Source organism: Mesoplodon densirostris, chromosome 18 (genome assembly GCF_025265405.1).
Source record: "Mesoplodon densirostris isolate mMesDen1 chromosome 18, mMesDen1 primary haplotype, whole genome shotgun sequence".
NCBI classification, from domain to species: Eukaryota; Metazoa; Chordata; class Mammalia; order Artiodactyla; family Ziphiidae; genus Mesoplodon; species Mesoplodon densirostris.
This window is the reverse complement of record NC_082678.1, coordinates 48,169,533-48,193,989: the sequence shown is the minus strand read 5'-3', so window position 1 is coordinate 48,193,989 and position 24,457 is coordinate 48,169,533. Positions and strand designations below refer to the sequence as shown.

At 52.2% G+C, this 24,457-nt stretch overlaps 1 protein-coding gene across 7 annotated transcripts in view; it reads right to left on the bottom strand.

Moving 5' to 3' along the window:
- SLC43A2 (solute carrier family 43 member 2) overlaps positions 1 to 24,457 on the bottom strand; it is a 38,875-nt gene continuing 14,418 nt past the window's right edge. For 6 of the 7 annotated variants that reach the window (XM_060080885.1, XM_060080886.1, XM_060080887.1 and 3 more), the window contains 9 exons: positions 12,655 to 12,747; positions 10,975 to 11,108; positions 10,689 to 10,891; positions 10,121 to 10,267; positions 7,451 to 7,589; positions 5,960 to 6,089; positions 3,550 to 3,623; positions 2,187 to 2,310; positions 1 to 1,631 (listed from right to left, as the gene is read on the bottom strand). In XM_060080885.1, coding sequence (XP_059936868.1) covers positions 1,470 to 1,631; positions 2,187 to 2,310; positions 3,550 to 3,623; positions 5,960 to 6,089; positions 7,451 to 7,589; positions 10,121 to 10,267; positions 10,689 to 10,891; positions 10,975 to 11,108; positions 12,655 to 12,747 — 1,206 coding nt within the window. In that variant the 3' untranslated portion in view covers positions 1 to 1,469. Of the gene's footprint in view, positions 1,632 to 2,186; positions 2,311 to 3,549; positions 3,624 to 5,959; positions 6,090 to 7,450; positions 7,590 to 10,120; positions 10,268 to 10,688; positions 10,892 to 10,974; positions 11,109 to 12,654; positions 12,748 to 18,492; positions 18,515 to 24,457 lie in introns of those variants that run through there. The other variant, XM_060080892.1, reaches the window with a different exon arrangement.

The window sequence follows — 24,457 nt, the reverse complement described above, 5'->3', positions numbered from 1 at the left end:
CAGAAGATCTTCTCTTGCCTTTTCTTCTCAAGCTCAAAACAGGCACATGTCGTCATTAACTGATGTGCTAGAAGGGGCATCCCTTACCAGGAGGAAAATGGATTTATTGCTTTATAAAAAGGAGTCTGATAAAACTTAAAAGAAAAAAAAAAAACCACCACCAAAACAATTCACCTAAATATAAACCCACCCCTCTCAGAGCTCCCAGGAAGCCTCAGACACATTTCTGAGGGCAGTCAAGGTGGGTGGGTTGGTAAGCCAGGCCCGCCTGGCAAAGGGGGCCTCGCCCACATAAACAGCTCCAGGGCCCTTGGAAAGTCTGCCAGCAGGGGGCGCTGTGGCCCTGCAGCCTGGGACAAGCTCCCAAACCTGAGCGGGGCTGGCTCCTGGGCGCTGGGCTTGCTGCGGGCCTGTCGGACTCGGGGTAGCTCTGGGAGGATGAGGGTAGACCCCCAGCGCCCACATCCCACCACCATCCCACACACATCTCTCATGCACAGGACACGTGCACACAACCCACATGCACACACACCCCTAGGTCTCTCACAAATCCACCTTCCCACCCGGGCCTGGACCTCCACGTCTGTCAGCCACATCTTGACTTCCACCCCCACGAAAACAGCTGTGTGTGTGTGTGTGTGTGTGTGTGTGTGTGTGTGTGTGTGCGCGCGCGTACACACGCGTGTGTTTGTGTGTGTGGTGCCCCTTTAATTCCCTTCAGGTCACAGACTGGACAGAGGGTGGCAGTGGAAACGTGTCCCTGGCTCAGGCCCTCCGGGAGGAGGGAAGGGACTGCTGCTCGGTCTTGACCACAGCTCCTGGGCCACATGTGACCATCCAGCCCTCCATCCCCTCCCCAGGCTTTCAGCCAGGGGGCCTTCTCCACAGGCCTCGAACAGGAGGACAGGCCACAGGGGGCTGGAATCACAAAGGAGTTATAGCACCGACAACAGGAAGCGGGTCCTTCCTTCCTCAGGCAGCTCAGACTGGCCGGGGGAGGAGGTGAGGGGCCAGGCGAGGCGGGTACAGACAGTGCAAGCCTTTGTCCTCAGCAGGCGTGGTTGGTGGACATGCAGCCGAGGGGCAGGTGGTGGGCAGTAGACGGCAGACTCCTCTGCTTTGGCAAGAGGCGGAATCTCGACACACTGGGCGGAGAGGGCCTGCCCGCCCGGGGTCCTCCTGGCTGCTCCTGCAGGCACCACGGAGCCCCGAGGCTCCAGGGCCCCTCGAGGGTGGCTGAGCGCAGTCCAGAGCGCCTCTGCTTCCAGCAGGAGAAGCGCCTGACCGGGCCCTCTCCCATCCTTCCACCGCAGAGCTCCGAGGCAGGACCAGGGCCCTGGGAGGGAGCGAGGACTCCAACATGGTGAAGGACAGGATCCTAGGGGTGCGTGGAGGTCCTCTGGGGTGGGGAGGACACCGTTGAGTCACTGAAGCAAGGGCGGGACGCCACAGTTCCGAGGTGGTGGGTACTACACAAAAGCCTCCCGGTTGGACGAGCCGTTGAGCTTGAGGAAAAGCTTCTCATCCTCCCTCTTCTGCTGCAGCTGCCTCTCCAGCTGGCGCCGGTAGCAGATGAGGTAGAGGGGAAGGCAGAAGCCCAGCATGCTCAGGACAAGCAGCCCCACATTCACCTGGGGAGGCAGGCATGAGAGTCGCCGTCAAGGGCGGGGAGGGGGAGGGAGGGAGCAGGCAGGGGCTGTGGTCTTTGCAGAGTCCAGCTCCAGCCCCTTCCTCGTTCTCAGGTTTGGGAATGGGGAGAAGGTCACAGGAGAGGAGAGGAAAAACAAACAAGGAGTTTCAAGAGGTCGAGGGCCCGTTGTTCCACATTCCAGCAACAGAATTCCCCAGCTGTCCACGGGCCGGGCCACTGTACTGTACTGATCTGAATCTCTAGGGGCGGGGCCGGGATTGGGACAAGCTCATAGCACCTGGTTAAGAATCTGAGCCTTTGGCAGGAGGAGCAGGGACAGCAACTTGGTTCGATTTACCCCACAATCAGGTCCAGAAGGGACACTCTTCTCCTCCTGTCCCTCCTGCCCATTCACAAGGGGTCCCTGAATTGATCCTAACCAAAGTTCCAAACTGCCTGTCCCGGGGTTCTAGAAGCCCCCGAGTGATGCCTCCCAGCTCCCAATCAGCAGAGTGGGGCGGATGCCCATAACCCTCTGCCCCGCAATCCTTCTTACCCACAGAGGGTCTCCCTGCAGGGGACCCATCATAGCCAGAAACAGGGGCTGCTGCAGGAGAGCGAAGAGTGCACTGACCAGGGACTGCAGGCCCGTGAGGCTGCCAAACTGCGTGGAGGGGTACCTGCCAGGGCAGTAGAGAACCTGTCACCACGGGGGCCATGCTCTGGCTTCCCACATGCTCGTTCTCAGCCTGGCCCCAGGTGCTGGTGCCCCCAGGCTGCACCTCCGGTGGCAGAGAAGAGGTGGGAATAGCCTCAGAGAATGGTGGGGTGTCCATCCTTGGATTGCTTTCTGCTGAGCAGTTCTGCAAAGCGAATTTGTCTTTTGGACCAGCATGAGGCCCCGGGGCCCATGGGTGTCTGGCCAAGCTGAGTGGAAAATGTGGTGCCAGCAGGAGTCTGCAGCTTGTGAACCAGGCCCAGGGTGCAGGCTGGAGGCTGGGCCTGGCTTGGCTGCACCCTCTTCCAGAGAAGCGTTGTGTAATCACGGAAACATAGCATCACAGCCCTCGGATGAGTCCCTCAGACTCGGCCAGGGCAGCCACAACTTCCTCCAGGCCTGGGGGGTAGGTGGGGGTGGAACAGGCAGACCTGGAATGACCCCCATGGGATACTGTTGAGAGGGGGAGAGAGTTCTGGCAAAATCTTAGCCAGATTTTGCCAGAACTCTGGGGCCACGTCAGGCATCGTGGCCCCAGAGGTGAGAAAGGACTCCCAGCAAGGAACGGCTGGAGGAACAGGCTAGTCTTTGGTCAGAGGGAGACAGTGGATGGTGTTTGGGTTCCAGTGTTTAGCCAAAGCCCGGCCCAAGGAGAAGGAACAACTATGGTTCCTTAGGCATGTGTGGCCTCTTGGGAAAGGAGGCAGGTTTCATTTTAGCCAAGGCCTGAGAAGGCTGTGGACAGAACCAGCCCTTTGAGGCGCTGGGTGGGATCTGTCAGGCACATACTGGGCTCAGTTATTCATGTCACTGCTGCTGCTGAAGCCCACTTGAAGGTCACCATTGAGCTGTGGGCAGCTAGAACCCGCCCCCTGCCCTTCCCATGAGCAGCCAGAGGCAGCCTCAGAACCCGGCTGAGCAGCAGTCCCCGAGGCAATAACGAGCGGCACCTTGGCTGGGGGAACTGACTTCGTGTTAAATGCCAAGGCTTGTGGGCACCCAACTGTCTGCCCACTGACCTGCTCCTGCCAGGTATGGCCCTCCCCCAACACACCCAACAGAAGCCCTGGTACCTAAGGCAAGAGGATGAACCCCAAGTGGGCAAGATGGCCCCCTTCAGGCCCTCAGTCCCACCAGGAACCTCCCTCAGGTCATTCCCTTACCCTTGGCCACCAGGCCGCCCACAGCTCCCAGGACTTACACAGCAGCATACAGGCCCCCGACGGCAGAGTGGATGAATCCTCGCACAATCGTGTGCAGGATGAAGGAGAGGATCTGAGGGAGGGAGAGCAGAGCGTTGAGCAAGAGACATGGAGAGCCTCACCTTGTCCCCTTGCCCCAGAGCTCCTGGTGTCCTGAGCGGTGGGAGCACTGGCGCCCTGGAGTCAGCTTGTGCCAGCTTTCCAGGGCCAACTCCTGAACTTCCAAGAATTTTGAGCCGATTTTAAGTTAAACACAGTCACTACTAACAGTTCAACTGTAATAAACGTACAATTCAACAAATTACAGTTGACCCTTAAACAACATGGGGGGCTAGGGGTGCCGACCCTCCACGCAGCCAACAATCCACATATAACTTAGAGTCGGCCCTCTGTATCCGCAGTTCTGTATCCTCAGATTCAACCACCCACGGATCACGTGGTACTTAGTATTTACCATTGAAAACCGTCTGAGTATGAGTGGACCCGTGCAATTCAAACTTGTGTTGTTCAGGGGTCAACTGTACGTTGAAAACAAAGTTAATGAATACTCAAAACCCAGCACATCCTAATTATTTTATTCTGTTTTACCATTAGCCGCGCTCTTAAGGTGTTTTTTTTTTTTTTTCAAAAACTTTTTAATTTTTTTATTTTTGGCTGCACCACACAGCTTGCAGGATCTTAGTCCCCCAACCAGGGATTGAACTTGCACCCTCAGCAGTGAAAGCATGGAGTCCTAACCACTGGACCACCAGGGAATTCCCGCTCTTAAGGTTTTTTAGTCTACTGTCAATATTGTATGATGGTGTGTTACTGTGTCTCTTTCCAACTCCACAGTTGGTGACACCGTATTGGTTGCTATCAGCCACGACGAGAGCACTTGCACCGCGGAAACTGGCAAACACTAAAACCCAGGGCTCCCCCATCCCGCCCCCATCTGGAGTCTGCTCTTAAGTGTACGTATGGACATAGCACTAAGCAGGAGGTCACTAATCACAACTCCTGCCTTTGCGGACCTGAGGACTGGGCCCAGGTCTCCCTGCCTGGTCACCCAGGCCCTACTGGTAGATGGCTGTCCCTCTCCCTTCTAGCTCTGCTTTCCTGAGGAAAGGTCACTGCTGGCAAGCTTGGCAAGCTTAGCAAGCACTTGTTAACGATTCCTGAGAGCCACGAGCTGTCTCCTTTGCTTCCAGGACCCTTTGTTTGCTCTTTGCATACAGCTCTGCCATCGGGCTCGGCAGCCAAGACCGTTTCCGGGAATATGGGCAGCGGAGGTGGCGAGGGCTGCCCTCTGCGGTGCTGCGAGAGGTCTGTGCCTGAACGTGCACCCATCCCTCTGCAGGCTCTGCTTTCCACTCCAAATGCCTTGCTGCCTTTCCACAACTTGTCTTTCAATAAGAACTGGATAAAACACAAAGCAGATGACTGTCCCCACTGAGCACTGCCCCGCAACTGGACAAGGGTGGTCAGGGCAAGGGTCTGCTGGTCTTGCAGAGAGGGCCACCACCAGGAGGCCGGGAGGGCACCAGGGATGCAGCAATACTCCCATCTGGAACTGGTAGGGCCTCTGGTGGTTTACTCTGGCTGCACACGGTGTCGGCACAAACACATGGTAGCACCTGTGGGTGGTGCACACCTGGGTGTTCAATGAACTTCTACGTGCGGCCACTTGTAGAAAGGGACTCTTGCTTTCCTCCTGGACCTGGTCCAAGATACCATCTGGACTTGGGTCACACCCATCTGGAAGCAACGCCATCACTTTTGTCCCTTCCAAGTTCATAAATCTGGGGATTAGAACTACAACACTTCTGTGGACCTAAGGGTGGAGCCAGGCTGGTAATAAAATCTACCTTTCTCAAACTCTCTGCCAAAAGTCAGGTTCCAAAGGCACTGGAAATCTTGTGAGAAGGAATTAAACTTTTGAACCCAGATGCCAAGGGATCATCGGTCTTTTTCCTGCGGCTCCCTTGTACTGGAGGAGCAGGCGTTCCCACCAACACCACAGACTAGCCAGAATTCTTTGGACATCAGACTTCAGCTGTTTGAGTACATGCAAAAGAAGCAGCCACACAACTACACCATATGGTTCCAGAAATGGTAAGATGATGGTATTCATGGTATGCAAGATGCCTAAAGACCAAGAAGAATTTCATAGAGAAGTCTTCTGTGAAAGGCAATCTGAGTTTCATTTACAGCTTGCTCCCAGCATCATGCACGTACAGAGCCTGGCAGGTAGGGGGCCCTTTGGTAAATCACAGCGGGCTGGTTGATAGATTGGTTGGTTGAACTAAACAAATGCAAAGTCACTGTTCTCTGCTGAGAGAGCACTGTTCTCTCCTCCATGAGACATCATGCACCTTTCAGTGTCATCACCCCATACCCCACCTGGCTTGTCCCTCTCCCCGTACCCACCTGTAGAGGCAGGTTGGGAATGAGGCAAGTCACCCCAAAGCCCACGAGCAGCAGGTTTGTGAAGGCAAAGGCCCGCATGGCGTTGGTGATCTTCTGGATCTGCCGGTCCCGCTTCTTCTTCTTCTCACCTCTGTGGAAACGCAGAGCACACACCGGAGCTGGGGGCTCCCTGGAGGATAGGCTCTCCCAGGAAGTCAGGTCCCGGGAGTTACAGCTTGTGGACAGTGCAAGACTCAGAGACCACCCGCAAGCATGTGCTAGGGACTGTGGGGGCTAGACCAGCACGAGGGACACTCCCCACTGCATCCCCTGGACTGAGCGCGGAGTGTGAACCTCAGTGGAGAGGTCGGACGCCAGAAGACACGAGGAGGTGGGCGTCAACACCCTGCGCTGCTTCAGTGAAGACTGAGGTCCGATGATGGGGAGGGAGGAGGAGACTGCACCCAGGTCAGGACGTGGAAAAGTCTCCTTCACTACTGGCTCCAACTTCACCTGAATCCTGCAGGGAGCTGACACTAAGCCAGATAATAAGCCAAAAAAGGGACCGAGTGGATTTCTCCTTGGGCGGCAGGAAGGGGTGAAGGAGAAACGAGTATGCGGCAGATGGAACTGGAATGGGCACCAACAGCCTTCTGGCTGTAGGACCTGACCTACATAACAGAGCATTCTCTGTAATTATTTCCCTGTGAATTCACTATTACTGATTCCAGCCTCAACACCCACAAAGGTACCCCACGGACAACTGTATGACATCCAAGGGCTCAGAGATGTGCAGGGAGGCCCAGACCCACCACTTTCTCCCTATGTGACCTCAGGCAAGCCACTCAGACGCCTAGCTTCAGTCCCCTCATCTGCAAAATGGGTCTAACTCATCGAGGTGTTGGGAGGCTTACCTGAGATGTTGTGCATTAAGGGCTTGGCACAGGGCCTGATACAGTAAAGAGGAGCTTACTGTACTAAGGGGGAGTCAGAGAAGACGGCATTTAACTCATCCTCTGATCTTAGAGCCCAACCCTTCTGTAAAGTAGGGCTCCGGTCCCTTGCTTAATTCTCAGTCATGAACAGATCTATTAACATGTATTAAGGTTATAGCCATTTACTACTCACACCCAGCGGAGCAGACCTTGCAGGCAAACAGGACCACTCTGAGGATGTCTGCGGGTGTACTACTTGTGCTAAGGATCGGAGTGCAGCCCTAAAAGCAGGATGTTGGATAGCTGTCTGCATAGACCTTCCTCTGGTTTCTCTCCTTCTCTCTTCGAGCTCCGTGTTTCCCCAAGTTTTGCATACAAAAGACTTTCCTTACAGAAGCAACAGACCAAAATGTGTGCTGAGCTGAGCGAGGCCAAGAGCAGCTTTGAGCACAGACCCCTCTCGCCTCTCCTGCTAACTTTAAAACCTAACCCACCCACCCGGATGCTGCCTAACACCTGACCGGTGGGCTTCTCCCTCTGGGGGCCGGGGCCCGGGCCATGAGCTCCGCCTACGCACTGGTTGGCGTCTTTCTCCTCAGGCTCCTCAGGGGCATCTTCACACTCCTTCAGCCTCCAGTCCATGATGTAGCCAATGACGGGGGCCGTGAGCAGGCAGAGCAGCTGGAGCACACCGAAGATGGAGGTGTAGAGACCCACTGGGGATAAAGACGGGCCGGGTCACGGTGGCTGCCGGCAGAGCCTGGGGTGGGCGCTGGGCAGGCTCTGTGACCCCACAAGCCCTTCTGGGATCTTCTCCAGAACCGCCCCCTTGTCACTGTGGGTCATGAGGGGAGCCCGGAGACCTTAACCTCTGAAATCAAAGCCGGAGCGAGGGGCAGGCCACCCTTTTCTTTTCTCCAAAGTCCTCGCCTATTTCCAAGAAACAGCTCATGAAATCCAGTATGTCACAGTGACTTCCCCCAGAAGCTCCAGGAAGTCTCTCTGACTTTGGGAACCACAAAATTACCAATGCCTGGGACTGAGGTTTTGTGTGTGACCGGCCGTCAGTTTTCTGCCTCTAGAAATATACCAGGAAGGCACCACTCACAAGGGCTCTGACGTAAGGGCTTCAATCTTCAAAGAGCCTTAAAATTACGATGGGATTTCTCAGACAAACAGAAGCTGAATGTGGACTGCCCCACCCCCAAACACAGGTCTGGCCGAGGGGGATGTCTGGAGTTCAAGGAGAGGTGTTTCTCAGTTGAACAGAGACCGGCTAGGAGACGATGTCATGTGTTCCCTGACAATCCCCCGTCCCCCCGCCCCCACTGGCTTACCGGTAGCCATCACTGCATCAAGAAAGCAAAAGTGAAAAAGCAGAGAGGAGTGAGGTCAGCAGCAGAAATGTCAAAGGTTGTTACGGGGGGGGATGGGGCACGGGGGCAGGCTAGCTCTGGGCCCAGCTCACACGCCAGTTCCCACCAAGCCCCGACCCTCAGGAGTGCCCAGCGCGGGTGTCTGCGGGCGTTTCCCGCCGGCTGGGGCCTCACTCGTGTACAGCTGGTGCCTCGTCACAGGAGGGCTGGTGAATCAGGCCTGTGGTGTTCGCGGGGGACCGTGGTGGGGAAGCGGCGTGGGTGCAGGAGACCTGGCAGAACCTGGTCCTCACTGCCCTTGTCCCCTCCGAGGGCAAAGAATCCACCCCACACCCAGCCCAAGTATCTCACGAGCCAGTGCTGGTCTCCCGTCCACCTACTGGCCCCCTGACCCTGATAGCCAGACGTGTGTGTGTGCATGTGTGTGTGTGCGTATGTGTGTGTGTGTGATGTCAGGCTTACTGCTCACAGGAGCAGGTTGGGGAAAACCAATGCCCTGTCAGCTGCAGACCGAATGTCCTGGCCCAACTTCCTCTACTTCTTGAAATTGACTTTTTGAATGCGGGAAACAGACGGAAAAAATGCCTCTTGGGCAGCAAGAGTTCTCAGAGAGTAAAAGGCCGTGACTCAGCAGCAGGGAGATTTGCCTTCCAAGGGCCAGTGAGGGCCCTTCTCTGTACCCGTCAGAGTCCTCAGGGTTTGGGCCTCAGGGTTTACAATAGGGGGCAAATAGACACGATAGGTCATCTCTCCCCAAAGCGTGGCACACAGATTTTAATGAATGTTACATAATAAAAGCGTTCCTGTGGTAGAAATAGAGGGGAATATCATTGGACGAAACCAAGCTAAACAGGTTATTTTTCTTCCTATCTTTGCGTTTGCTACAAATTTTTGCAAGGGCGCATGATAGGGTTTTTCCACATTGCTTCACGTCCGAACACCCATTTTTGGAGTAGAACCTGCATTATCTGTGCCTCTTTGTCACCTTCCCCTTTTGTTAAGGCCGGGTTTCTCATCCTCTTTAAAAACTTACATTGCCTGGCAGATCTTCCCGGGGTGGCGGGGTGGGGAAACCAACCCAAAAGTTGCACACCAATGAGACAGCCAATAAAAAGGATTTACCAGATGTGTTTGTCCCGCTTAGGGATAACTAAAGCTGACTCAGCTCAGGCCCTGAGGAAGTACTGACTTTCTTTGTAGAATCAAAACCTCTAATCAGCTTGTGTGTTCTTTTGGAAAAGTGGCAGGTGGGTTATCAGTTCTGTCTACCAGAAGTAACAAGCCTGGACTGGATTACCCACGAGGAAGGCTCCACCTGGCTCTGCGTCCCAGTTCAGGGCACAGATCCATCCGGTGCAGGCCCAGGAGACCCAGTCTCCAGCCGCAGTCGCCCAGCCCCCATCTCGGCCCCCAGCCTCTCCACGCGGCACCCCTGCGGTTTCCCGGAGAATTCTTGGCCTTGGGTTTGACTGATAGTCTTTCAACAAGCTCTCAGGTGGAGTACCGCGTTCTGTGCAGTTTTCATTTACAAACACACACGTCAACCGTCCCCCTCAGGCAGCAAAAAACACATCCCCCCCCCAAAAAAAACCACAAAACACACCCCCACACCCCAAACACACGGAGTTATTTTAGTCCTCTCCTCCCTCCTAAACCGGGAAACCCTGACGGGGACATGAAAGGACAGTTGGGCCCGGCTGTGATGAAATGGTTCTGACACACAATCAGGCCCTTGGATTCTGCCATCACATGGCCCTGCTGGTCCAGCCCAGCCCAACACCCTCCAGCCAGCCGGGCAGCGGGCTTAACCTCAGGCGGGCAGGAGTGACCGCCGCTGATGGGCCGCGCCCTGGGGCCTGGAGGCCACCTACCTACGTCCTGGTCGCCGCTGACCAGGAACTGGAGGATGTTGTTCATGGCGCCCATGTAGAAGATGAGGCGCAGCTGAGTAACACACATGGTGACCAGGCTGAGCAGCAGGATGGGGCTGAACACGCTCTGCATGAACGAGGGGGCCGCTGCGGGGAGAAGAGGGTGCTCAGGGAGAACCGGGCGGTACCGCCGTGCCCACGGCCCACCCGCCACCCAGGGGCTGGGAGCATGGGGCTGAGCGCCCTGCTTTGCCGACCAAATCATGCTGGATGAGGCGGACGGCTGGACGCAGGAGTTCGGTCACGCAGCCGTACGAAACAAGCTGGGTGAGTCCCTCACCCTCATTGACCCTTCATCTGTAAGGCAGGCTGGATGGTGCCACCGGCCCTTTGGGCATGAAATGCGGATTAAGGGAGATGGTACCCACAAAGCCCTCAGCGGGCGCTGGTCCCCCCGAGGGGGCTGCAGCTTCCAAATCTGGACTGGCCGCTGGGGTGCGGGTGTGGGTTCAGAAGCTCCTGCTGACAGCTCAGGCAGGCCCGGGAGGTGGGGGCCCCACGCGGGTACCTGTGGCATCGGGCTGGCACTTGACTTCCAGGTCGACGGTGGACAGGCACAGCTTGTGGCCCTCTTGCAGTGCCGCCTGCTCCTTGGCGCTCCGCATGGAGCTGCCCACGCTGAGGCGGCGCCCGACCGTGGTCACCTGCTTGTAGAACTGCTTCCCGGTGATCTTGTGGTCAAAGCCCAGCCAGCTAAACTTGATCTTCACCCTAGAGGCCACAGGAGAGTGTCTGCCGCGCTGCCAGGGCCCCTGGCCTGCGTAGGGGTGGGAGCAGACCGCACGTCCACTTACGTGTAGTCCATGTCCTCTGGGCCCGGGAAGGGCTCCAGGGGCCAGTTAAAGAAGCAGTTGAGGAAAACCAGCCCGGAGCAGCCGGCCCAGACCACGAGCATGACGATGAAGGAGGCGCCGAAGTCGTAGATGACCTGAGAGGCACAACAGGGTAGCAGTTGGAGTCAGGGCAGGGCAGAGGGCAGAGTTAGCAGAAGGAAGCCGGAGCGGGCAGTGGGTAGGGGCACCTAGCAGTCCTGCTCTGCCTGCACTCGGCTGCGAGGGGAGGCACGGCCCCATCAGCCTGGGTGTTTGGTCGTCAGGCACCTGCATTCCAATAATCTGAGCTCGCCCTGGACCACATGCTTTCAGCTGGGACCAAATGTCACCTCCTGGGAGAGGCCCTCCCAGGCCATCGAGCACTGTCACATCACTGGCTCACAGCGAACAGCCCTGGCTGAGACGTCTGACTTCTTGATTCATTTTCTCATCTGTTATTAGGCCAGCTCCCTGAGAGGAACCTCCAGCCTCGTCCACTGGTTTCTCTAGTACCTTGAAGCATACACACGGTAGGTGCCAAAAAAATACTCAAGGAATGAACAGCTGGAAGTCTCGCTTTGCTCCTCTGTGACATGGGTGGGACACTGGCATGTACCCTCATGGTGTCAAGGTGGGGGTCAAGCGAGTAGAGGGCTCAGGACAGGGCCTGACAGGTGAGAAGCCTGCAAGCCTGTTAATGGCATCATTGCCATTGATTTCCAACACAAGAGTCCCCAGAGTAGACAGCAGCCCAGCTACCCAGGGAGGGGACAGCAGTTAGACACGGAGAAGAGGAGGAGGGGGAACCTGTAGGCTCCCCTGCACTCCAGGAACTCGAGGATCCCTAAAATCCAGACGTCTGGCCCCAGCCCCTCTAAGCACCTCGATGTCCAGGTGGCCGGCCCATGTCTTTTTGTTTTGTTTTTTGGCCACACTGTGTGGCATGTAGGATCTTAGTTCCCCGACCAGGGATCAAACCCGTGCCCCCTGCAGTGGAAGCGTGGAGTCTTCACCACTGGCCCCCCAGGGAAGCCCCTGGCCCACGCCTCCTGTGACTCCTCCTCCTCTTGCCCTATGGCCTCTCCCCCTTGGACCTCTCAGGAAAGGGGATTTATTTGGTGCTGGTGCCACAGAAGGGAGAAGCCCCTTCTGAAGCCCTTTCAGGAGCAACAGGATTTGGAGCAGGAACTGGGACTGATGAACAGTGAGGTGTTTGCTCCATCCTGACCCTGTGTGACTTCCACGGGCTCAGAATCCTGCCTGGGAGGGAAACAGCTGAACCAACTTGGCTGAGAGCTACGCTCTGGCAATGGGGAGCAATACAGCTCAACAACAACAGACCTGGGGGTGGGGGGACTAGAGTTAGACCCAGGACTGGGGACAAACACTCACCCCCTTTCTGTCCCCAGCCCTGAAACGCAAAGACAGCCTTCAGTCACACCTTGCAGTGATATGCTTGGATTTCCCAACCCCCCACCCCCCTCCCCCAACCCCGGCACAGCAGGTTTCTTTTCTTACCCCCATGGTGCCCAGGTGCATCCTCCCCCGAGATGGGGCTTGGGGGAAGGGGGGGCCCCAGCGCCCACAATGACTTCCCTCTTCTGGGAGCGCTGAAGGAGTCTTAAAAGAGGCCTCTGCTCAGACACTAGTTCACACGCTCACCTTGACTCCTGGGAAGGTGACTGCTGAGGAGGCATAGGATCCAATCATCAAGGCAATAAATGTGGACCGAAGGTCACCAAACATGTTGGGCAGCTGAAAGATAAGAAGCAAGGGAGACTTCTGCTGAGAGAACAGACAGGGGAGGGGAAGAATCACGGCATCCTCAGGCACCATTTCTTATCTGCTCTCCACCCTGTGTAATTCACGGGGGCATCAGTCCAGGGGTAATCGCAGCTAACTGAAAGTTTTTTCTTCCCAGACTGAGGTTGATAAAGGAAGGGGAGGAGAGTAATACAGAACTCAGACTCTGCACATGAGGACAGAGCAGGTAGACTTCCTGGCTGGCAAGCATCCCTCCTCTCTTCTCCGGCACAAGCCAGGTCCTTCCACCTTTGCAGGGTCACAAGGAGGTGCCAGCAAGCACAGCTGGGAGCCTGAGGCAACCCTCAAAGGGAGCAAGCCTGTTAGAAATAAGAATCTATTTGAGGATGAGATGATTTTATAAATAAAAATATCAGTGTCCCAAAAGGACCAGATGTCAGCAAAGGCTGCTTTCGGTTCTGAGAAGAGTAGGTCTCTGGAAGGTGCCAATCACAATTCTACAGCCCCCAGGGCGGACGAGGGGGCTGGCCTGGAAGTCCTGCGTCTGAATTTCTAGGTCCAAGGAGGGCTTTCCCCTTTTCCACCGGGAAAGAGCAACAGCAAGAAAGGCTCAGGCCGTCTTCCCTGTGAGGCCACTCCTCCCATCTCACAGCAGCTTGTCCTGGGCCCATCCAACACGACTGCAAAGCTGAAACCCCCAGTGATTCCATACAAATCCAGACACGGTATAATGTGGCAACTCGGTCATGGATCCAAACAGACATGGGGCAAAGTGCATCCTCCTCAAACGGCAGTCTTGGCTGCTCTTGCTAACCTCAGGGGAGCTCGTACCGCATGATGAAGGCTTCCCAGCCACACCCACAAGGTCCCTGGCATTGAGAATGGCTCCCTGGATCTGCCAACCTGTTTCACTGAACTCAGGTGTTTATATGGACCTAATATATGTTCCCCTCCCCCTTTGTCTGGAATCATTTTGGGGTTTTATCAAACATGGACCATGTGATGGCTGCCCGCAAGCTAATCTGCTGTTGCTGAACGGAGGCGGTTTGAACATGTTTATCTACCTGCCCCTCATCATTTCTGCCTGTTTTGACCACAATTAAAAATGAAGAAGGGGCATCATCAAAATTTAAAATGTGCTTCAAAGACACCATCAAGAAAACAGAGGCACAGAAGAGAGAAAATTTGTACAAATCATCTATCTGATAGGGTACCTGTATCTGCAGTATATAAAGAACTCCTACAACTCAGTAAAAAAAAAAAAAAAACATATATAACTATTTTTAAAATGGGCAAATAGGGCTTCCCTGGTGGCACAGTGGTTAAGAATCCACCTGCCAATGCAGGGGACACGGGTTGGAGCCCTGGTCCAGGAAGATCCCACATGCCGCGGAGCAACTAAGCCCGTGCGCCACAACTACTGAGCCTGCGCTCTAGAGGCCGCGAGCCACAACTACTGAAACCCGCGAGCCACAACTACTGAAGCCCACAAGCCACAACTACTGAAACCTGCGTGCTACAGCTACTGAAGCCCGTGCTCCGCAACAAGAGAAGCCACCGCAATGAGAAGCCCGTGCACCGTAACGAAGAGTAGCCCCCGCTTGCCGCAACTAGAGAAAGCCTGCATGCAGCAATAAAGACCCAACGTGGCCAAAAAAATAATGATAATAATAAAATAAAATAAATAAATTTATTTTAAAAAATGGGCAAACAGACATTTCTGAATAGACATTTCTCCAGAGAAGACATACAAATGGCCAATAACCGTATGAAAAGATACTCAATATCATTAATCATAGGGAAATGCAAATTAAAACTACAATGAGATACCGCTTCATACCCCCCAGGGTGGTTATAATAATAAAAAAAAAACACAACACATAATAACAAATGTTGGTGCTGATACAGAGGAATCAGAACCCTCCTACACTACTGGTAGGAATGTAAAATGGTACACAGCCACTTTGGAAAACACTCTGGCAGTTCCTCAATTAAACACAGAGCTACCATATGACCCAGAAATTTCACTCTTAGGTATATATATACCCAAGAGGGATGAAAATATATGCCCATGTGTACATGAATGTTTATAGCAGTGTTTTTTGGGGTTTTTTTGGCTGCACCTTGTGGCATGCAGGATCTCAGTTCCCCGACCAGGGATTGAACCCACACCCCCTGCAGTGGAAGCGCGGAGTCCTAACCACTGGCCTGCCAGGGAAGTCCCCATTCTTTATAATATACAAAAAGTGAAAACAACCTCCATGCCCATCAATGACTGAATAAGCAAAATGTGGTATATTCACACAATGGAATATTACTCAGCCACAAAAACAAATGAAGTACCGATACATGCTATCAATACAACATGGATAAACCCTGAAAACATTATGCTAAGTGAAAGAAACCAGTCATGAAAGAGCACAAAATTGTAGGATTCCATTCATATGAAATGTCCAGAATAGGCAAATCCATAGAGACAGAAACTAGATTAGGGGTTGCCTAGGGTTGGGGTAGGAGAAGCTGGGAGGAATAGGAAGAAATGCTAATGGGTACAGAGATGTGATTTGGGGTGATATGATTGATTCCGGTGATGACTGTGTAACTCTATAAATAGACTAAAAACCATTGAATTGTATACTTTAGGTAAATTGTATGGTATGTGAATTATGTCTCAATATCACTCTTAAGAAAAAAAAAACATGAATAAGAGACTTGAGATGTTTTGGGATCCCAGGATTTAAAAGGAACATGAATAAATCTACAGTGTATGGCCAACAAAGCCATCCTATGGCATGAAGCCAGGGTGGCTCTCCAGCCTACCCGAAGAATCCCCAGCACACAAAGAGCTCTTCTTCCAGCCCCCTGTGTCAATTCAGTCTTCTCAGAGAGGGTCAGAGGGAGATAAGGAGCATATGGAAACTCCCCCAGCCAAAGACAGAGGAAATGTGATGTGCTCATGGGTGCCCAGGCACATCCAAGTGAGCACTAAAGGTGCACAATCTTACTCTTTGCACACCTGCCTCCCAGGTATGCTGTGGTTCAGAGGACATGCCTCGGTTTCTGAGCTCACATATTTGGGCTGTGCCACGCTGGCTACTCCAGCAAGGCAGCCTCAGGCATTTCTGGGGCTACATCTGCCCCAGGGAGAATCCAAAGATTAGTTCTGCTTGTATGGAAAGAGGAAACTGTTCTAGCCTGGGATGCCACTCCAGCCAGGGCATGTGGAGGAAGAAAGGGGTCAAAGAGGGCTTAGAACCCAACCAGAAGAGCAGATGGAGGACAACAGCCAGTCGGTGCAGTCAAGCCAGGAAACGCTTTTGTTGAGTAGTCACCTTTGGGTAAAAAGAGTGTCCCCAACTTTTTTACAGGGCGAGGGGATACTTCTGAAGAGCAGACTGCTTGCTAGGTAGCCCTTTTCCTTCCACCCTAACCCAAGCTAGAACAGAACAACAGGGGCTTGGGGCTAGTGGGCAACTCTGACCTCATCTTCTGGAGTCTTCTCCCCAGAACTGGATCCAGGACAGGCAAGAACGGGAAGCTGGGAGAGGAGACTGACTTGACATCTGGTCCTGGATGAGACACTTGCCCTCATGCCTGGAAAAGGGCAGTAACCTTCCAGCTGCCCTCCTTGCTTCCCTGCCTCTCCCTGCCTGGAACAGTTTTTGCAACACCCTGAAAATTCTCCTCCCTAACATGTTATTTTAGTCAGCAGGGCCATTCCTAGGGTATACAGAGCCTCAGGGCAAACCACACTATGCGGCTTTCTTACCAACATGTACATCTTGTATTTAAGTTACGATTATTTTTCCTGATTAGAAGAGCAATGCGTGTCCATTGTAAAACATCTGGAACAAAGTACACATAAAGAATGAAATAAAAATTCCCCTGATATAGCCATGTTACCATTTTGATATATTTCCTTTTAATCTTTTTCCCATAAATACCTATAGCTTTGTAACCAAACTGGGATCATATGCTACATATTATTTTATAAACTTTTTCTTTTTTACTTGATATATTATAAATATTTTGTAATTTAGTATTCATCTTCAACATAATTTGTAACAACTGTCCGGTATTTCCTTTTCTGGATGGTCTATAATTTATGCAACCATTTCTCTGATGTTCTCAGGGCCTTTTAAATTTTTATCATAAATAACATTTTAATGAACATTCTTGAAGATAAGCATACAAGCATATAGCTATGATTTCCTTAAGGTAAATTCCCAAAAGTAGAATCATTTGGCAAAAGGGAATACACATTTTTAAGTTTTTGTGATACTCTGTGCCAAACTGCCTTCCAGAAAACTTACACCAATTGAAATTGAAAAAACTTACATTTATTGATTGTTAATGACTTTGAACATTTTTTCTACAGTTTTTAAAATCAGTCATTTATATTCCTCATTTATATTCCTATTGTCCTTTCTTCCTCTGAGGATGTTAATTTGTTCATATTGATTTGGCATAGGCTCTTTACATATTAAAGACCCTCACTGTTTGTCCATATACTGTAGGTATGTTTTTCTAGTTTGTCCTTTAACTTCTTAGTTCGTGGTGTTTTTTTTTTTTTTTTTAACCAATATAAGTGCTTAAATAGGTAGTCAAAGTCTGTTTCAGCTTTTAGGGACTACCTAACATTTGTGTCAGATGAAATCTCTCTGAAAACAGTATCAAGGATGACCTTGACCAGAGAAACACAAAGCATAAACATCCTGGCAGTAGTCAATGTGTGGTCACAAAATAGCAAGCACAGGAGACAAGAGGGTTTCCCTGGGGGCATTAATTATTTTTCATATGTTAATACTAATTGTGTTTTATCCTTTAAGCTACTTCCTTCCCTTCCTCCCAAAGCTGTCATGCCTGCCAGAGGAAATTTCCCCCATTTGCTGTGCCCAGGAGCAGCTCAGTCAGAGGATTTTTCCTTGTTATTAAGTTATATAATAATGTAACATAGTTATGTTAATATACTAAATCATATAATAGCATTATTATTATAATAGCAACTATTATTATCCTAAAAGCCCTCAAAACATCCTTACCAGATAGGTGTCACTTAAAAAAAAAAAAACTTATTTATTTATTTATTTTTGGCTGTGTTGGGTCTTCGGTGCTGCGCTCAGGCTTTCTCTGGTTTCAGCGAGCAGGGGCTACTATTCATTGCGGTGTGTGGGCTTCTCATTGCGATGGCTTCTCTTTGTTGCAGAGCACGAGCTCTAGGTGCGCAGGCTTTAGTAGTTGTGGCACACGGGTTTAGCTGCTCCGCAGCATGTGGGATCTTCCCAGACCAGGGCTCGAACCCGTGTCCCCGGCATTGGCAGGCAGATTCTTAACCAATGCACCACGAGGGAAGTCCCAGGTGTCACTTATCACCCTCACTTAATGGTACAAAACTTTAGGATTAGAAAAGTCAAGGGACTCCCCCAAGCTGGTAAGGGTCAAATTTGGAATTCAAAGCAGGTCAAGCTTACGTGCATAGCCACTGCGTTACTCTGTGTCTTGGAAAACTCACATGGCCCTTGAAGGGTACACACTTGATTTGGGGGACAAAGGCAACTACCCTTATCTCTCACACCTCTCTGCGTCCCTTATTAAGCATTCTGTTTGCTCTCCCTACTAGAGATTTCTTATATCCTTTCCAATGCTCTTTTTAGACCTACCTGCCTCCTTTTCTCCCCTTGACCTTCCTTGGCTGACCTCCCCACAGTCCAGGGCCACACAGTCAGGTGGACTTACATTTGGCTGTAGACTCTCTGTTGTTTCATCTTCTTGTCTGAGTCTCCTCCCCCACTGGTCTCCACATGACCCTCCCTCCCTCCCTCCTTCCCTCCCTCCCTCCCTCCTCTCTCCTTCTGCCTCTGCCTGACCTCAGCTGCACATAATGGCCACTCAGAAGCCCTGGTGATAGAGTGAGTGGTGGCTGAGTACTGAGCAGAGTGCCCTAGTACCGGCTTGAGGGTCGGGCGGAGGGGGAAGAACCATGTATTCTGCCAAGTAGGAAGCTGTAGCTGAACTGCAATGACAGATGCGGGGAAAACACTCAGCAGGGGCGGCTTCCTGACCCTGGGCTCACGACTGCACTTGCAGGTGGGGGGCGCAGGCCCCCTCCCGGGCTCTGGGTGCTTCCCACCGCCACCCCTGCTGCCTTGGGGAGGACTAGGGCTGGAGGGGGCTCAGCCAGGCAGAACCGGCCCTCCGTGCTGGCCTGGCTCACATGGGGAGGCCATCCCTGCGTGAGCCGGTGGTGACTCATTCTCTCAGCCCCTGGGCTGCACTGTAAACAGGCTGTGTGACCTTCCCAGAGGGGAAAACAGCAGCTGCAGATAGCCCCTCCCCTGGAGTGCTGGCCACAGAGCGCTGCTACTGGATGAGAATCACCAGAAGCCTAGGCTCCAGCATGGTGAGGGTGGGCTATCCTCCTCGGAGGACCCTCTTTAAGATGTCTCTCTTCCCAGGGGCCCCCAACTCAGGCCTGGGGCTTGCTGGCAGACGGGACAGAAGAGCCACTGTGTAGCCACCTGGCACCGACTTTCCAAATCAGTGATCTCCCCAGCCCACCAGCTGGGGGCTCCCCCTGGTCCTTAGGGAGCAGCCGCATGCCACGCCGGGTGGGCGAGGGGCTGGCATTCTGGCCCTCAGGCCCCTTCCAGAGGTGAGCCTTGTCCTCAGGTGGCGGCGGACACGCAGAGCTCTGTGCAACCTGAACAGGCCAGGATCCAGGTGCCAGTCTGGACAAGCGGACTCGGCCCAACCGGGCTCTTTTCTAACCCTTCACAGCCAACAGCTCCAGGCACACGCTACCCAGAGAAGGTCCTTTCACCTTTCCGCTCCACTGCTGAAGGGGTGAGGAGGGGCTCCACACCCCCAGTCACCTCATCCGCTTTCCCAGCCAGGTCCATCCCCGATGTCCCCACTACACGTTGTCCACCCCTGAACGAGTCACGTGCTGGGGCAACCCCGGAATGTGGAGTGCGCTGATGGGTGGATTTTTCCCAAGCCAATGGTGATCAGCTGACTGCTTTGGGTTCTCAAGGCTCAGAACAGAAACCCAGAGGCAGAGCTGGCTCTGGGCATTGGGAGGGTCCTGCTCACCTGGCACCTGGGGCACGTAGGATGCCTTGGGGACCCTCTCCTGGCCTGAGCAGGAATGCTAAACTCCCCCACACACCCCCAGGGGGCATTTGCTTCACTGCTGTACCCCGAATCCTCTCCCACCCCTTCTCTCAGGTGTTTGAAGAGGGATATTTATTTCTCTTCAAACCCAGATCCCAACTCCCGTGGGATCGCTTCTTCCTCAGGTTCAAAGTAAGACTTCAATGAATCAAATAGGGAAAGCCCACAGAGAAATTTTTCATTAAGGAGCCTGGCAACATTTTGTCATCACTTTTCTGGGAGGGTTTCAGCTCAGAACTCCCCATCTCACCCACACTGACAGGGGTCAGAGGAATGAAGTGGAAATGACGTGTTCACAACACTGGCGGCATCTGGTTCCCATCTCTAAGCAACCCCGGCCCCGGATCGTCGGATGGCAGCCCAGAGATGCCGCCTCTGCCACCGGCTGGTGTTTTCCTCAAGCCAATGAAGCGAGTTAAAGACCTGTGCAAATGCGAGGCCTTGAGCAAACAGACCAGAGTGTGCTGTCCAGATGTCCAGGGGGGAGGCTGAGGCTTGGCACCTCGGGGTGTGCCCTGCACCACCAATGACCCGCACCCTCCTCCTCTGAGGGTGTCGCATTGCCTGGGGCCCTCTGCGGCAGGGACCTGGGCAAGCCAGTTCTAGCCATTAAGCAGCCCCCCTGGCATGGGATCCAGTCTCTGCTCTAGCGGACGGGATCACCTCTGAGTACACACCTCTCCGGCTCTGTAGGGAGGTCTACAGGCCTGTGGAGAAAAGGCATTCTGCCAACTTGGGGCCCCCGCTTCACCAATGGGGGTAGCAGCTCACCGTCTCTGGTCAGGTTTATTTATACCACAGCCCATGCAACACAAAACCCCTTGGGACTCAGAAAGTCCCCCAATTAAGGTTTCCCTGGCAACATTCCCCCCAGATTCCCAGGTTATGACGGAGTGTTACCCATGGCCCCAGAGCTGTTGTAGGAGATCTGATTTAGGAAGCTCCTAAAGGTGACCCTGAAGACTCCTCTGTCTCCCCAGTTAGAACATGGGTGGGAGACCCAAACTGAAAGTACCGTTGTCCTGCCAGCTCGGCGTCTCCGGGAGCCGATCCTGACCGTTCTGCTTTCTCAAAGGCCTGGGCTGTGTCAGAACGAGATTCAGCTTTGCTCAGCAGAAGCCTTGGCCAGCCCAGGAACGTTGCCCAAGAGCTCCCGCCCTGCCCTCACTGACCTGCTTCTCATTCCCCTTTCGGGGTCTGTTCTGGAGAGACTCCTTATCTGAGGCCTCACGGGACAGAGGAATGCCCAAGGAGGTCCCTCAGGCCAGGGGCAGTGTGGGGAGGAGGAAACAGATGACATAAAAAGTGCTTAGGGGGCTTCCCTGGTGGCGCAGTGGTTAAGAATCTGCTTGCCAATGCAGGGGACACAGGTTCGAGCCCCGGTCCAGGAAGATCCCACATGCTGCGGAACAACTAAGTCCGTGCGCCACAACTACTGAGCCTGCGCTCCAGAGCCCGCGAGCCACAACTACTGAAGCCCGGGCGCCTAGAGCCCATGCTCTGCAACAAGAGAAGACACCACAGTGAGAATCCTACGCACCGCAAAGAAGAGTAGCTCCCGCTCCCCACAATTACAGAAAGCCCGCGCAGAGCAACAAAGACCCAATGCAGCCAAAAACAGATAAATTAAAAAAAAAAAAACCTTAAAAAAAAAAAGTGCTTAGGGAGTTGGGCCATGAAACTAGAAGGGGAGTGAGCAGGGGCTGGGGGTGGGTGTCAGCCCCTGCTTTCCAACAGGGAATTATGATTGAGCAGCTTCTTGGTGCCTCTAGACCAAAGGTTGTTGGACTTTTTCTGTAAAGGGACAGAGAATAACTATTTTAGCTTTTGCAGGCCATGTGGTCTCTGTACAACGACTTCACCCTGCTGCCACAGCACAAAAGAGACAAGTGGGAGTGGCTCTGTGCCAGTAAAACTTTGTTTACAGAAACCTGCAGTGGTCTGGATGTGTCCTGGGGACAGCAGTTTGCTGACCTCTGCTCTAGATCCAAGAATGGGGACCTTAGAGGACAAGCCACCAACCTCCCTTAAACAGATGCCTGCTAACCAAACGCTTCAGGTGATGATCCGATGGTTTTCTTGCCTGGTCACTATCTGGCCTGTGCAGCCTTTACCTCCCTCTGGGAGAGCCAAGAGCTAACAGGAACACTCCTGCTGCAGTGAGTTTGGCTTCACACAGACCTACTAGAGGCTGATGAAAGCAACAGACCCTCCTCTAGAAAAATGCACCTGCACGGCATGCAGACACACACACACACACACAATTTGTTTGCTTGCTGAGAATCTCAAGGGAGTGCCCAGCCCTCCTGAAGCTTATTCATGGACCACCTAGAGGCCTAAAAAAACCTAGGGTAAGACCCCTTGCTCACTCAGAAAGAGAACTAATTTTTTTGTATGTGAGAGAGTGCTCAAAAACACACACAAAAAAGAGAAACAGGGCCTCCCTGGTGGCGCAAGTGGTTGAGAGTCCGCCTGCCGATGCAGGGGATACGGGTTCGTGCCCTGGTCTGGGAGGATCCCATATGCCGCGGAGCGGCTGGGCCCGTGAGCCATGGCCGCTGAGCCTGCGCGTCCGGAGCCTGCGCGTCCGGAGCCTGTGCTCCGCAATGGGGGAGGCCACAACAGTGAGAGGCCCGCATACCGCAAAAAAAAAAAAAAAAAAAAAAAGAGAGAAACAACCCTGTAAAAAAGGACAAATGACACAAAGAAGCAATCACAGAAGAAATACAAATGATCACAAAAAAGAGGTGAAAAGATGCTCCATCTCACTAACAAAGAAAAAAATTTTAAATCATAGTATATCAGTTTTCACCAGATTAGACTGGCTAATGTTTGCAAGATTAATGACAGGGTATCGGAAGGGGTGTGGAGGAAAACCTCTCAGACATTCTGGAAGGCGAGCATCTGTGTATAACCTTTTGGGAAGACTATTTGACAATCTATATTAAAATTTAAAACATGCTGATCCTGGGGCCCAGCAATCCCACTTCCAGGAATTTATTTTACAGAAATACATGTACAGGGATGTTCACTTCGGCAGCATCATAAATCAGAAAAATTGGAAACCAACCCAAAAGTCCATTAGCAGGAAGCTGGTTACATAAATTATGGCACATCTATATTATAGAATAACATGGAACTGTTTAATAATGAGGCCAATCTCCATAGTTTAAAATAATAAGGTAGATTTCTAAGGACTGGCAGGAAAAGACATGAAAGATATACTGTTAAGTGAAAAAGGCAAGTTGTAACAGTATTTCTTTTAAAAAGAGCAACATTAGTATATCCAGATTTTCTTATTTTTTTCATAATGAAGAGTTACATTCTAAACTGATGAAGTTAGGCTTATAGGATTTTACAGTCCACATTTTATATTTCCAAAATAGTGACTTTTTACTTTTTGTTTTATAATCATAAAAAGAAAAGAAAAGAAAAAGAATCCTTATGAGCCTACTAGCCTCCCCTAAAGATTTCTTGGACAGTAACTATGAACTCATTTGAAAGACTTTCTTTTTTTTTTTTTTTTTTTTTTTTTGCGGTATGCGGGCCTCTCACTGTTGTGGCCTCCCCTGTTGCGGAGCACAGGCTCCGGACGCGCAGGCTCCGGACGCGCAGGCTCAGCGGCCATGGCTCACGGGCCCAGCCGCTCCGCGGCATATGGGATCCTCCCAGACCGGGGCACGAACCCGTATCCCCTGCATCGGCAGGCGGACTCTCAACCACTTGCGCCACCAGGGAGGCCCTGAACATCTTTATTGGAGTATAATTGCTTTACAATGGTGTGTTAGTTTCTGCTTTATAACAAAGTGAATCAGCTATACATATACATATATCCCCATATCTCTTCCGCCTTGTGTCTCCCTCCCTCCCACCCTCCCTATCCCACCCCTCTAGGTGGTCACAAAGCACGGAGCTGATTTCCCTGTGCTATGCGGCTGCTTCCCACTAGCTATCTATTTTACATTTGTTAGTGTATATATGTCCATGCCACTCTCTCACTTTGTCCCAGCTTACCCTTCCCCCTCCCCGTATCCTCAAGTCCATTCTCTAGTAGGTCTCTGTCTTTATTCCCGTTAAAGACTTCCTTAAAGGGGATTCATGGTGTGGTGGTTCTTATCTATTTGTCTTAGGCTTTATTACAATAAAGCACCTTTCTGTATTTCGGAGCGTAAACTCCTCAAGGACCATCTCTTTCTTTTATCCCGAAATTCAGAACTGCCATCACATAGGCATAGTGTGGCTCAAATAATGGGGGTGATGCCAGATTTTTATTTTTCATTTTGATGAAAGAGGTGGTCGTGTTCACACTGTCAAAAAACAAACAGAACCACGGCTCCTGCTTCACAATTTATACATCTTAGCGGAATCTGTGTACGTTTGACAGTTCTAACATATTTCTTACAATTTCAACATTTGTTTTCCCCTGAGAATTTGAGAAGGCAGGAGATATATCCATTTTTATACATCTACCTGGTTAAAAAAATAAAAATAGGGACTTCCCTGGTGGCGCACTGGTTAAGAATCCGCC